The 15020-nt window shown below is 49.7% G+C and overlaps 1 protein-coding gene across 2 annotated transcripts in view; it reads right to left on the reverse strand.

Moving 5' to 3' along the window:
• The window catches only part of LOC309360803 (radial spoke head protein 3 homolog B-like), a 45073-nt gene extending 30272 nt beyond the window's left edge, over positions 1-14801 (reverse strand). For both annotated transcript variants that reach the window (XM_081895701.1, XM_081895700.1), the window contains exons 1-6: positions 14610-14801; positions 11817-11904; positions 10720-10861; positions 8445-8590; positions 7115-7318; positions 3297-3459 (exon numbers count right to left, since the gene is read on the reverse strand). In XM_081895701.1, coding sequence (XP_081751827.1) covers positions 3297-3459; positions 7115-7318; positions 8445-8590; positions 10720-10861; positions 11817-11904; positions 14610-14743 — 877 coding nt within the window. In that variant the 5' untranslated portion in view covers positions 14744-14801. The remainder of the gene's footprint in view (positions 1-3296; positions 3460-7114; positions 7319-8444; positions 8591-10719; positions 10862-11816; positions 11905-14609) is intronic.
• Positions 14802-15020: the final 219 nt, after the last annotated feature.

Raw genomic sequence — 15020 nt, forward strand, 5'->3', positions numbered from 1 at the left:
CCAGGCTGGACGATGGGGGTGGAGATGCTCCTTCAGGTATACTGGGCCAAGGCCGCTTAGGGCTTTAAAGGTCAGCACCAAAACTTTGAATTGTGCTTGGAAACGTCCTGGGAGCCAATGTAGGTCTTTCAGGACCGGTGTTATGTGATCTCAGTGGCCGCTCCCATTCCCCAGTCTAGCTGCCGCATTCTGGATTAGTTGCAGTTTCTGGGTCACCTTCAAAGGTAGCCCCACGTAGAGCGCATGGCAGTAGTCCAAGCGGGAGATAACTAGTAAGTAATTGTTGTGGCGCCACAGCAGCGGGCAAACCGGTTGCGTTCTCCTCTGCAGCAACATCTGGGATAGCTCAGTTGTTAGAGCATGAGACTGTTAATCTCAAAGTTGTGGGTTTGAGCCCCAGGCTGGGCAAAAGATTCCTGCATTTCAGAGGGTTGGACTGGATGACCCTTGGGGTCCCTTCAAACTCTACAGTTATTTGATTCTACGATCTGGAGGCCCACTGCAACTGATCCATGAGCCATGGACTCTCCTTAATAGGAAGTACTTATAAGGGTTTCCTGTTCTCGCTGAAACTTTCCTAAGCAATGATAGACTTTACTGAGGACAGCCAAATCTATCCATTCCGGTTCCTTCATAGAATCATAGAATCATAGAGTTGGAAGAGACCCCAAGGGCCATCGAGTCCAACCCCCTGCCAAGCAGGAAACACCTTCAGAGCACTCCTGACATATGGTTGTGAAGCCTCTGCTTAAAGACCTCCAAAGAAGGAGACTCCACCACACTCCTTGGCAGTGTTTCCTAAGTTTTCATCATCCACATGTTTTTTAAAAGGGCATGCGTGAACATTCTTCTGCATTTCCAGGCCCATTTCTCCTATTAAAGGCATTTTTGTGTTTATTCCATTTACTTAACAGAATTTGCATGCCACTAATGGACCATAAAGAAGGCTGATCGCCGAAGAATTGAGGCGTTTGAATTCTGGTGCTGGAGGAGACTCTTGAGAGTCCCATGGACTGCAAGAAGATCAAACCGATCCATTCGGAAGGAAATCAGCCCTGAGTGCTCACTGGAAGCACAGATCATGAAGCTGAGGCTCCAAGACTTTGGCCACCTCATGAGAAAAGAAGACTCCCTGGGAAAGACCCTGATGTTGGGAAAGATGGAGGGCACAAGGAGAAGGGGACAACAGAGGACGAGATGGTGGGACAGTGTTCTCGAAGCTACCAACATGAGTTTGACCAAACTGCGGGAGGCAGTGGAAGACAGGAGTGCCTGGCGTGCTCTGGTCCAGGGGGTCACCAAGAGTCGGGCATGACTAAACAACAACAAAACCTAGCTAAGGTCCGTATAGTTAAAGCTCTGGTTTTCCCAGAAGTGATGTATGGAAGTGAGATCTGGACCATAAAGAAGGCTGATCACCGAAGAATGGATGCTTTTGAATTCTGGTGCTGGAGGAGACTCTTGAGAGTCCCATGGACTGCAAGAAGATCAAACCTCACCAAAAAGCTGGGTCTGATGTTAAAATGAATGGCAAAAGAAACCAAACCTGCCTTATTTAACCAATACAAGCAATCTGTGTCAGAATACGTCAGAAGCCCAGAAAGTATAAATATTTAGAGGTGGGGCCTTTCGAAATTGTCAGTTTTGAAGATTGTGACTGCTCTGAATCACCGAAGCCTCTGTCCGGGCCCGTGTATTGAGACTTCGTGTATTCGGACAAACACTTGAACGTGATCTGGTTCTGGAACCGGTTTGGAAGTTCTCCTAGCTAAACTGTGACTTGGAAGAACACTGAGAAGGCCAAGCTTCTGGAACAACAAAGAAAAAAGTTGGGGACTCTCCTTTTATCCCTATTTTCATGCACTTCTTCTTTGGCAATCCCTCGTAGCCAAGTAAGATTGTCTTCCATAAACACAGTTTTAACAATGGGTCCGTAAGTGACTGTGGAGGCCAATTCTGGGCCCAAACATCCTTCCACAGTGGGGACATTGGTTTCCGGGCGGGAGTTGATCACGGTGAGGGTTTGCCAAGCGTGCCTTCCTCTTAGCACATTTCTCCCTTGCGTCCTGAGTTCGAGGGTCTTCAAAGCCCATGACACAGAGGACCAGATGACCAGAGGGTCATGCAAACGAAGGCTACTTGGGGAGTTGCTTCGCCACTTCTTGTGGCAGATTGAAGTGTTGCTTGGTATAACAACAACAACTGGCTGGGTTTCCCCAGCCACTATGGGAGGCTTCCAACAAAATATTAAAAATACAATAAAACATTGACATTAAAAGCTTCCCTAAACACAGCTGCCTTCAGATGTCTTCAAAAAGTCTGGTAGTTGTTTATTTCCTTGACATCTGATGGGAGGGCATTCCACAGGACGGGCGCCACCACCAAGAAGGCCCTCTGCCTGGTTCCCTGTAACTTCGCTTTTCGCAGTAAGGGAACAAGCAGAAGACCTGTGGCGCTGGACCTCAGTGTCCGAGCTGAACGATGGGGGTGGAGACGCTCCTTCAGGTCTACTGGGCCATTTAGGGCTTTCAAGGTCAGCACCAACACTTTGAATTGTGCCCGGAAACATGCTGGGAGCCAACGTGAGTCTTTTAAGACCAGTGTTATGTGGTCTCGTCAGCCGCTCCCAGTCACCAGTCTAGCTGGTAATGTATATACAGTGGTAGCTCGGGTTACATACGCTTCAGGTTACACACGCTTCAGGTTACAGACTCCGCTAACCCAGAAATAGTAGCTCAGATTAAGAACTTTGCTTCAGGGCGAGAACAGAAATCACGCGGCGGCAGCGGGAGGCCCCATTAGCTAAAGTGGTGCTTCAGGTTAAGAACAGACCTCCAGAATGAATTAAGTACGTAACCAGAGGTACCACTCTATTGCTTGCTGTTTAGAATAAAATCTTCTCACTCGCTTGTGTTTGTATTGCTTCTGAGTCTCATTTCAAAGAATCACCTTGCATTTGGCAAGACAGATGCCTTTCTTGGTGTTATGTACTGAAGTTCTCACCCTGGGCCAGCAGGGGGATACTGTAGATAGTTATGCAAATAAGGGATCGAAAGTGACGTTCAGTGATTGGATAGTTTTAGAAAGTTGTTACAGTAATGTTGTACTGGAGCTCTATATAAAGAGGCTGGCTGAACCCTCCAGTTCAGTTCTGTCCTGGCCTGTGAATAAACAAGAGCTGTTTGAAGAACCGCTGTGTCGTCTGATATGTTCACCCACAACTTAACACTTGGGGAGCCTGAAATCAGAATGAGAGCCCCCCCCCCCACCATCCCAACACACAACAAGCCACACACCTCTCTCTACCGGGTCGTAGAAGTATCCGCTCTGTCGAAGGCTGCCGAAGACGGAAGGAATAAGGTCCGATAGGTAGCGCTGAGCGAACGCCCGAGCTGCAATCTTCTCCGAGGTTTCTTTCTCCTTCTGAAGGACTTGTAGCTGCTGCTTTTTGCGACGCTCCTGCCGGGGAGAATAAAACAGCAGTTGTGGAACTTCTGGGTTTTGTTTTGGGTCTTTTCCCCAAGCCATTTCAGCAGACTTTGAATCAGACCCGGTAGCTGATGGTCAACAAAAGAGACGTAAAGACTCTCTCAAGGCAAATCTTTAAAAATGTACATACAGTCAAACCTTGGATCCCGGACGCCTTGCGAGTTGAACGTTTTGGCTCCCAGATGCCGCAAACCCAGGAGTGCCTGTTCCGGTTTTTGAACATTCTTTGGAACCCAAACGTCCAACATGGCTTCCGATTGGCTGCAGGAGCTTCCTGCAGCCAATCGGAAGCCACACCTCGTTTTACAAATGTTTCGGAAGTCGGGCGGACTTCCGGAATGGATTCCGTTTGACTTCCAAGGCACCACGGTAGTATAAACACTGGCAACTGGGAAGCACTGGCCTGCGAGCGCTCCAATTGGAGAACAGCCTTTGCCAAAGGTGTCATGGGCTTTGAAGACACTCGAACTCGGGACGCTAGGGAGAAACGTGCTAAGAGGAAGGCACGCTTGGCAAATCCACACCGTGATCAACTCCCGTCCGGAAACCTATGTTCCCTATGTTCAGGGACGTTTTCTGTGTTTTAATATTTTGTTGGAAGCCGCCTAGAGTGTCTGGGGCAACCCAGCCAGATGGGCGGAATATAAATAATAAAATTGCTGTTGTTGTTGCATGAACGCATGCTGGGTCAGGTGATCTCGTAAGAAATCCGCGAGCTGGAGAGCCAGTGTGGTGTAGTGGTTAAGAGCGGTAGTCTCGTAATCTGGGGAACCGGGTTCGCGTCTCCGCTCCTCCACCTGCAGCTGCTGGGTGACCTTGGGCCAGTCACACTTCTCTGAAGTCTCTCAGCCCCACTCACCTCACAGAGTGTTTGTTGTGGGGGAGGAAGGGAAAGGAGAATGTTAGCCGCTTTGAGACTCCTTAAAGGGAGTGAAAGGCGGGATATCAAATCCAAACTCTTCTTCTTGGAGAGTTTGTAGGGCAAGAACCAGAAATTTGAATTAGGCTTGGAAACACCACAGGGAGCCCGTGTAATCCCTTCAGAAACTGATGTGACAATCACCATCTTTCCTTGACTGGAAATCTCCCACCCCAATACTTTAGAGGTTTTCAACCTTTTTGAGTCCATGGCTCCCTTGAACTTTCTTTCTGCGGCACTCCTGTGGGGCTCAGGAGCCCAGTTAGGTCCCCCCTTGCCTGCAGAGCTGGCAGCCCCTCACCCCTCTTCAAACACCCTCCTCTCCTCTCCCCTCTCCTTTGGAGTCCTCTGGGCAGCCGCTCCTGCAGCCCCTGGTCTCTGAGCTGCCCCCCAAAGAGAGACAGCTCCTTGCACCGGCCCACAGACTTGTCTGCCCATTCCCAACAGCAAGGGGTGGCAGACTGGGCTCCCTCGCCCGCTTGCTTGCTTACTCCAAGGCCGTCTCAGCTCCTGGCACCCAGCGCCCCCTGGCCAGCCCCAGAGGCGCCATTCGCACGGGGAGCTTGCAGCCAGGGCTGCTACAACAAACAGCCGTGCAAGCCTTTGGGAGGCAGAGACGCCAGAGGGCAGAGATGCCAGAGGGCATCAGAGTCTTGTCTGTGGACGCCAGTGTTGTCTGTGGCACCCCTGTGGGGCTCAGGAGTTTGGATTTGATATCCCGCTTTATCACTACCCGAAGGAGTCTCAAAGCAGCTAACATTCTCCTTTCCCTTCCTCCCCCACAACAAACACTCTGTGAGGTGAGTGGGGCTGAGAGACTTCAGAGAAGTGTGACTTGCCCAAGGTCACCCAGCAGCTGCAGGTGGAGGAGCGGAGACACGAACCCGGTTCACCAGATTACGAGTCCACCGCTCTTAACCACTACACCACACTGGCTCCCAGTTAGGTCACCCCTTGCCTGCAGAGCTGGCAGCCCCTCACCCCTTTTCGAACACCCTCCCTCAGCCTCCTTGCCCCTCTCCTGGGGAGTCCTCTGGGCAGCTGCTGCTGCTGCCCCAGGTCTCTCAGCTACCCTCCTTACCCCAAAGATAGGTGCCTCCTCAAACTGCCCCACAGGGGCCTGGGGCTTGTCTGCCCATTCCCAACAGCAAGGGCTGGCAGACTGGGCTCCCTTGCCCGCTTGCTTGCTTACTCCAAGGCCATCTTAGCTCCTGGCACCCAGCGCCCCCTGGCCAGCCCCAGAGGCACCATTCGCACGGGGAGCTTGCAGCTGGGGCTGCTACAACAAACAGCCGTGCAAACCTTTGGGAGGCAGAGACGCCAGAGGGCATCAGAGGAGGGAGGGAAGGAAAGAGGGACAGAGGCCAGGGTTGTCTGTGGCACCCCTGTGGGGCTCAGGAGCCCCCCTTGCCTGCAGAGCTGGCAGCCCCTCACCCCGTTTTCAAACACCCTCCCTTGTGGAGCGTTCCCCCAGCTACCTCTCCTCTCCCCTCTCCTTGGGAGTCCTCCAGGCAGTTACTGCCTCCACCCCTGGTCTCTGATCTGCCCCCCCCTGCCCCAAAGAGAGGTGCCTCCTCAAACTGCCCCACAGACTTGTCTGTCCATTCCCAAGGGCAAGGGCTGGAGGGCTGGCTGGCTGGGCTCCCTCGCCCGCTTGCTTGCTTACTCCAAGGCCGTCTCAGCTCCAGGCACCCAGCACCCCCTGGCCAGCCCCAGAGGCGCCATTCGCACGGGGAGCTTGCAGCTAGGGCTGCTGCAACAAACAGCTGTGCAAGCCTTTGGGTGGCAGAGACGCCAGAGGGCATCAGAGAAGGGAGGGAAGGAAAGAGGGAAAGAGGCCAGGGTTGCCCGCGGCATCCCTGACCATTGTGATAGGAATTTTGAAGTCTTATATATACCATATTTTTTGCTCTATGAGACTCACTTTTTCCCTCCTAAAAAGTAAGGGGAATGTGTGTGTGTCTTATGGAGCGAATGCAGGCTGCGCAGCTATCCCAGAAGCCAGAACAGCAAGAGGGATTGCTGCTTTCACTGCGCAGAGATCCCTCTTGCTGTTCTGGCTTCTGAGATTCAGAATATTTTTTTTTCTTGTTTTCCTCCTCCAAAAACTAGGTGTGCCTTGTGGTCTGGTGCGTCTTATAGAGTGGAAAATACGGTATGTTAAATGTTCACAAGTGTACCAACCAAGCAGGTACATAGATCAGCACAGGAAGACCGACCTGGAACCATTTTGATTCCCAAACTGTCCCAAACTGACCAAATGTTTTCTCTGCAAGGTCGAAGTGGAAAAGCCTCCCCACTGTCTTTTCCTTCACAAATCCTGTCTTAAGGGTATGTCTGTGTTTGAACAGGGTGTGAGCCTGTGACCTGGCCCAGGAACTAAGTATTTATCACTACAAAAGACTGGCCAGGTTCCCCAGGCAATCCAATCAAGTAACCTGCCAGACAGGAGATAAACAAGGACAGGAGAAAAACAACATTCAAATTTCTGTTGTAGACCGCCTTTTCTGTGATGTATCTATGATGTATCTATGATGTATCTGACCAATAGGGAACCTATGTAAGGACTCTATATGGGTCTTGGATACCCCATAAGGGAAAAAGGCAATTTTTGTTTACAACACCATCATTCAAGCACCCCAGGGTGCCACAGCACACGACTTGAAAACCGCTGCTTCTTTCCCCTCCTTTCGCCGGACTCTGTACCTTTTCCTCTCTGTGCCGCCGCTCCTGCTCCTCAAGTCTCTGGACCTCAGCGAGTTCCGCACGGCGCAGCTCATGGTACGCGTACTGATGCGCCCGCAGGTCGGCGAGTTCCTCTTCCTCCATGACTTCCAGCAACGCTTGCTCGATGGTCTTGCCAACCAAGACCTCCAGCATCGGCCTCACTTCGATATCAAAATCGAAAAGCTGGGGGGGGGGGCGAAACAAAGAGGAGAAATCAGAGGTGGGCTGACATAAGGGAACGTCTGGAGGAATGGTTTTCTTTAAAGCGTAAATCTGCACATCAAGACAAACTTCCCGCCGCAGTGGTACCTATTTATCTACTTGCGCTGGTGTGCTTTCGAACTGCTAGGTTGGCAGGAGCTGGGACTGAGCAATGGGAGCTCACCCCGTCGCTGGGATTCGAACCGCCAACCTTCTGATCGGCAAGCCCAAGAGGCTCAGTGGTTTAGACCACAGCGCCATGTGCTCCCCTTATACAAGGGGTTTAACTGTCTTTATATGTGCAGTTTTTTAAATACAAGTTTTTGTTGTGAAATCGTTTTGAGATGCTTTATAGAAAGTGGTTCATAGAAGAAATGGAACAATAAGAGTACCATGCTCTAGCTCACCCCGTCATGGGGATTCGAACCTCCGATCTTCTGATTGGCAAGCCCAAGAGGCTCAGTGGTTAAGACCAGGGCTCAGCAAACTTTTTCAGCAGAGGGCCAGTCCACTGTCCCTCAGACCTTGTGGGGGGCTGGACTATACTTTGAAAAGAAAACGAACGAATTCCTATGCCCCACAAATAACCCAGAGATGCATTTTAAATAAAAGGACACATTGCTGTTGTTGTTGAGTCATTTAGTCGTGTCCGACTCTCCGTGACCCCCTGGACCAGAGCATGCCAGGCACTCCTGTCTTACACTGCCTCCCGCAGTTTGGTCAAACTCATGCTGCTAGCTTCGAGAACACTGTCCAATGAAAAGGACACATTCTACTCATGTAAAAACACGCTGATTCCCAGACCATCCGTGGTTAAGATTTAGAAGGCGATTGGGCCGGATCCGGGCCCCCGGGCCTTAATTTGCCTACCCATGGGTTAGACCAAAGTGCCACCCATGTCCCTAGCAGCATTGGACATGGCATTGGGCACAGTTCAGATCCAACCCCCCCGGAAATTTGGCAAGGCAGAGGAAAGCACTTCCATCCAAAGTCTTGCCTAGACTTCTGGAAGCCTGAAACACACTTGCCAGGCTTGCCTCGGAGGGGGTTGGTCTAAGTGACTGCTGGGGGTCCCTGCCGACTCTACGGTTCTATGGTTTTAACGTACGTCTCCTTCCCAGATCTGGGTGGCCACATCTCTGCCGGTCTTCGCGGGGATGAACAGAGGCGTTGCCGGCCTGTCCAGAAAGGCATCCGTTTGGCATTCCATGTCCACTTCGATGATACGGTCCGCAAGCTCTTCCAGGTACAGTTCTGAAACGGCATTTGAGATGCTCCTGTATAGGGGCAGTTTTGCAGCTCTCCCGACCCCGATGCAAATTTCCTGCATGGAGGACAAGCAGTCTGGAAATGGGACTCCTGACCTCTGCATGGAGCTACCTTTGAAGGTGACCCAGAAACTACAACTAATCCAGAATGCAGCAGCTAGACTGGGGACTGGGAGTGGCCACCGGGACCACATAACACCAGTCTTGAAAGACCTACATTGGCTCCCACCACGTTTCCGGGCACAATTCAAAGTGTTGGTGCTGACCTTTAAAGCCCTAAACGGCCTCGGTCCAGTATATCTGAAGGAGCATCTCCACCCCTATCGTTCAGCCCGGACACTGAGGTCCAGCACCGAGGGCCTTCTGGCAGTTCCCTCACTGCAAGAAGCCAAGTGTTTTGTGTTGTGTAGGCTCCTGATTTGTTATGTGCAAATGGCTTGAGATACCTATTAGGTCCATAAATTACCATCAAGCATATCTTCAACACAAAAAGCAGTGACAATTTGTTGACAAAGGATAGCTGGACATATAAAGGGCCCCATTACCTTCAGTAGCTTAGGGCCTCATCAAACCTAAATCCGGCCCTGAGCACGCGTCTAAATTTGCTATTTATTGCCAGGTTCAAAACTATGAAACCAATATAGATGCACGATATAGAACTGGTTTGGGATGAAGATACGGTATTTTCCGCTCTATAAGACGCACCAGACCACAAGACGCACCTAGTTTTTGGAGGAGGAAAACAAGGAAAAAAATAATCTGAATCCCAGAAGCCAGAATAGCAAGAGGGATCGCTGCGCAGTGAAAGCAGCAATCCCTCTTGCTGTTCTGGCTTCTGGGATAGCTGCGCAGCCTGCGTTCACTCCATAAGACGCACACACATTTTCCCTTACTTTTTAGGAGGGGAAAAGTGAGTCTTATAGAGCAAAAAATACGGTATACCTCCCAGCCCTACTCACAAGGAAACCTGCTTGGCTGGTTCAACAATGGAATCCTCCATTAGATTGTTTTAAACCTGGCGATTAGAAGGGACTTGGGCATTGTAAAAATTAACATACCCCCCCACACACACACACACACGAGAGAGAGAGAGAGGGGGGGGGGAGAGAGAACTTCACCACTATATGAATCACAAACTAACATGGAGGACTGAATTTAAGGTTGGGAAGGATGTGCTAGATAACAAAAGCATTCTGGGAAATGATTTATAATGAGTTGAAAAAAATGTTTAAAATAATGTTTGTGAAAAAAACAAAAGCTTTTTTACTAGGAATTTTAGGCGCAGAGATACCAAAGGAGCAGAAATGACTATTCATGTACGCGACGACAGCAGCGTGGATACTACTGGCCCAGAGATGGAAAGAAAATAAAGTCCCGACCAGAGATGAATGACTGATGAGGATGATGGACTACGCCGAAATGGCAAAAATGACCAGGAAAATCAGAAACAAGGAAGAGAGGAGCTTTAGTGAGGAGTGGGGTAAATTTACAAATTACCTAAGGTAAAGGTAAAGGGACCCCTGACTGTTAGGTCCAGTCGTGGACATCTCTGGGGTTGTGCGCTCATCTCGCTTTATTGGCCGAGGGAGCCAGTGTACATCTTCCGGGTCATGTGGCCAGCATGACTAAGCCGCTTCTGGCGAACCAGAGCAGCGCACGGAAACGCTGTTTACCTTCCCGCCGGAGCGGTACCTATTTATCTACTTGCCCTGGCGTGCTTTCGAAGTGCTAGGTTGGCAGGCGCAGGGGCCGAGCAACGGGTGCTCACCCCATTGCGGGGATTCGAACCGCCGACCTTCTGATCAGCAAGTCCTAGGCTCTGTGGTTTAACCCACAGCACCACCCGCGTCCCTCCAATTCCATTTATTCAAAATCTTTTGACATTTGTTTTCCCATGTATCTTCCGCCATTACCTGTTCGAATATGTCAGATTGTATGTATTCAAAAACATAGTCATTCCATTATTCCATTGTACATTTATCGTTTCCTTCCCACCCTGATGCAATAACAAGCATACCAGCTAAGATCATAATTTTATACCAATCTTTCTATTTCGCCATTCCCCAGTATTCCTGAGATAAGCATTTCGACCTCCCTCTCCACCTGGCGTATTACCTGTCTGAACGTCGACATGCCTCCTGCCTTCTAAAGGTTCCGGGGTTCTCGTCTGAAGCTGATCCCTAGCTCTTCTCCTGGCCAAAGCTTTACGCTGGGCTTCCCGCTGACGTTGAAGCTCCAGAGGATCGGGTTCGCTGCTCTGGCAGAGGGGATGGACAGAGAGAAAGCGGTTCATGCGGTGTCCTTAACCTTATTTATTAGATTTCAACACTGCCCTATAACCCACAGCTACTCAGGGCGGTAAAGGACCCCTGGGCGGTTGAGTCCAGTCAAAGGTGACGATGGGGTTGCGGCGCTCATCTCGCTTTCAGGCCGAGGGAGCCGGTGTTTGTCCGCAGACACCTTTCCGGGTCATGTGGCCAGCAAGACTAAACCACTTCTGGCGCAATGGGACACAGTGACGGAAACCACAGCGCACAGAAACGCCGTTTACCATCCCGCCACAGTGGTACCTATTTATCTACTTGCACTGGTGTGCTTTTGAACTGCTGGGTTGGCAGGAGCTGGGACAGAGTGACGGGAGCTCACCCTGTTAAGTTGTGGGTGAACATATCAGACGACACAGTGATTCTTCAAACAGCTCTTGTTTATTCAGAGGCCAGGACAGAACTGAACTGAAGGGCTCAGTCAGCCTGCTTATATAGAGCTCCAGTACAACGTTACTGTAGCAACTTTCTAAAACTATCCAATCACTGAACGTCACTTTCGATCCTTCATTTGCATAACTATCTACAGTATCCCCCTGCTGGCCCAGGGTGAGAACTTCAGTACATAACACACCCGTTGTGGGGATTCGAAGCGCCGACCTTCTGATCGGCAAGCCCAAGAGGCTCAGTGGTTTAGACAACAGCGCCACCCATGTCCGGATCCCCTAGCCCAGTGGCTTGGTCAGATGTGCCGGTGGGAAGTGGAGTCTGAACGTGACAGCAATATCTATCACTAGACCTCTCCTCCTAGACAAAGTTCATGTCCAAGCCTTGCATCTTGCAGCAGATAGTTCCACTGGTTAACTGCACATTGTTCCTTTTACCTGGAATGTGCAATCGAAATAGATACATAGATATGTCAAAGTTTACGGGAGAAGGAAAACTCACCCATGGTAAGATGTGAAGAGCATAGGTATTCCCCCGAACGACTCGCCTCTCATACATGAGGTTGGCATAGTGATAGGGCTCTTCTTCCCTGGAAGAAAAAACATGAAGAGGGACAGGATTCGAAAACAGCACTTAGCATAAATTAGCAATTAATTGGAGCAGGGTGTCACTGTCCCCATTCCTGCTTCTAAATCTGCAAGGCTGCCAGAGATATGTGAGAATAAATAAGCTCTCCTTAATTTGCAAGTTTACAAACCTGTCAGAGGTATTTGTGCCCAGTGGGATTTTGTGGTAGAAATTCTTACAGAGTTCCGGGCCTTTTTATAGCAATAATAATAATAATACAGACGCCATGATATTTCTTCCCTGAAACAAATGTGTTCTTTAAAAATGTGAGCTAAAAAGGACATGAAATTGTGCTTTTGTATTCAACTCCCAGCGAAAATGAGAATGACGTAGTTTGAGAGCTAACGCAGAGAACGTTCTTATTGCTCTTTTTGCGTGGTTTTAAAATGAACTGGGAATCGTTTGGTTCTAACTCTGGAAGAAGAGAAAAATCACACATTGGATTTGTATTTATTTTGTAGAAGGAGAAGAAGTTTTAATTTTTTTAATTTTTAAAAACACTCTACTTTTAAGCTGAGGTTGGCTGGCCATCTGCCATGGATACTTTAGCTGAGATCCCAGCATTGCAGGGGGTTGGTCTAGAGGACCTTTGAGGGTCCCCATTCCAAATCTACCATTCTATGATTCCTCTGCAAACCAACTGGGCAGCTGCACACATTTAAAAACAGCAACCAAAATAACAACAGCAGCAAGCTTGTTCTTTGCACCTCTTTCTTTCTTTCCAGCGCTTTCTTAAATTTCACAGCATATATAAAAATTATCCAGAAAGAGAGAGAGAGGGGGAGAAAAAAAAATTACAATATCAAGACCATTCCCAATTGAAAAGCATCAGAAACATACAAAAACACTTCCGTTTTCTAACAAAAGCGGAGGTGCAGCATTTAAAACCGACAAAAAGCAAACCTGTAACAAACCCATATATTGGGAGTGTTTGGGTTGTCTGAAATATTTACATAAGCAGTGACGCTACACCAGCCTCTTGCAAACATGTGTCTATGTTGTTTCCTTCCTCTGGCTATTTTTCAGTTCATGTGCAATTATTATTATTATTATTATTATTATTATTATTATTATTATGCCGTTTCTGATATGCTGTCCTCTGCGACCAAGCATCACCCATCTTGGCTGGAAGGCCTGTAGCACCAGCATAAGAATCTAGTAGTAGTAGTAGTAATAATAATAATAATAATTTATTATTTATACCCCACCCATCTGGCTGGCTTTCCCCAGCCACTCTGGGCGGCTCCCAACAGAATATTAAAAACACGATAGAACATCAAACATTAACAACTTCCCTCAACAGGGCTGCCTTCGGATGTCTTCTAAAAGTCAGATATCGTTGTTTATTTCCTTGACATCTGATGGGAGGGCGTTCCACAGGGCAGGTGCCACCACCGAGAAGGCCCTCTGCCTGGTGATCTCATAGGTAAGCCGGTCCCAGGTTGTTAAAGGCTTTAAACCCCAACAGGGGCACCTTGAACTTGGCAAACACCTGGAGGCGGTTGGAGGATGGATGGCGGCTAACAGATTGAGGTTGAAGCCTGACAAGACTGAAGTACTGTTTTGGGGGGACAGGGCGGGCAGGTGTGGAGGATTCCCTGGTCCTGAATGGGGTAACTGTGCCCCTGAAGGACCAGGTGCGCAGCCTGGGAGTCATTTTGGACTCACAGCTGTCCATGGAGGCGCAGGTCAATTCTGTGTCCATGGCGGCTGTTTATCAGCTCTGTTCTGCCCGGACACCGAGGCCCAGCCTTCTGGCGGTTCCCTCGCTGCAAAAAGCCAAGTTACAGGGAACCAGGCAGAGGGCCTTCTCGGTGGTGGCACCCGCCCTGTGGAACGCCCTCCCACCAGATGTCAAAGAGAAAAACAACTACCAAACTTTTAGAAGACATCGGAAGCCAGCCCTGTTTAGGGAAGCTTTTAATGTTTAATAGATTACAATGGCACCTCGGGTTAAGAACTTAATTCGTTCTGGAGGTCCATTCTTAACCTGAAACTGTTCTTAACCTGAAGCACCACTTTAGCTAATGGGGCCTCCTGCTGCTGCTGCCGCGCAATTTCTGTTCTCTTCCTGAAGCAAAGTTCTTAACCCGAGGTAATATTTCTGGGTTAGTGGAGTCTGTAACTTGAAGCGTCTGTAACCCGAGGTAGCACTGTATTGTATTTTAATATTCTGTTGGAAGCCGCCCAGAGTGGGTGGGGTAAAGGTAAAGGTACCCCTGACCATTAGGTCCAGTCGTGACCGACTCTGGGGTTGCGGCGCTCATCTTGCTTTATTGGCTGAAGGAGCCGGCGTACAGCTTCCGGGTATGTGGCCAGCAGGACTAAGCCGCTTCTGGCGAACCAGAGCAGCGCACGGAAACGCCGTTTACCTTCCCGCCGGAGTGGTACCTATTTATCTACTTGCACTTGACGTGCTTTCGAACTGCTAGGTTGGCAGGTGGGGTATAAATAAATTATTATTATAATTATTATTATTAGCATTAATTATTATTATTAGTAGCATTATGCGCTGGCAAGGCCTCAGCCGGCATTCTGCTTGTGGTCTGAGTGCAAGGGATGCCCCACGGGGAGCGCATTGCTGTAGTCTATCGCAGATGTCAGTTTGACTCTTTCGGGTCAGGCCCTTCCTTCCCTGGTCCAGCCTGGGAGCCTAAAGGTACTCACGTCTCATTGGCATCGATGGAGGTCCGGTACCTCTGCCTGCCCGGCAACGGCCTGGGACGGTTGCAGTACGAATAGGTGGCAGAGGGTCCCGCCGCCGTGCCGTCCCGGCTGAGGATCACCGACGTGGAGGCCATGGCGGCTCACAGAAGCCTCTGGCTCCAAGAGGCCTGGGCTGGGAGCAGCAGCGCCGAGAGAGTCTCCTTGGCAACCGTCGCCGGGCGACACGGACTCCGTTGCCTGGCAACCGTCGCCAAGGTAAACTGAGCCCTGCCACCTGACCCAGCCTTTGCTGGCATCCGTCCAAGGGAGCATAACTATGGCAGGGAGCTGGGAGTTCACGAAAGGGAACTTGATTTATGGGCTACTTTAATTAATTAATTTTATAATGAAATGATCTTAGAATGTTGTATT

Source organism: Podarcis melisellensis (genome assembly GCF_964234715.1).
Source record: "Podarcis melisellensis genome assembly, chromosome: 18".
Classification (NCBI taxonomy): domain Eukaryota; kingdom Metazoa; phylum Chordata; class Lepidosauria; order Squamata; family Lacertidae; genus Podarcis; species Podarcis melisellensis.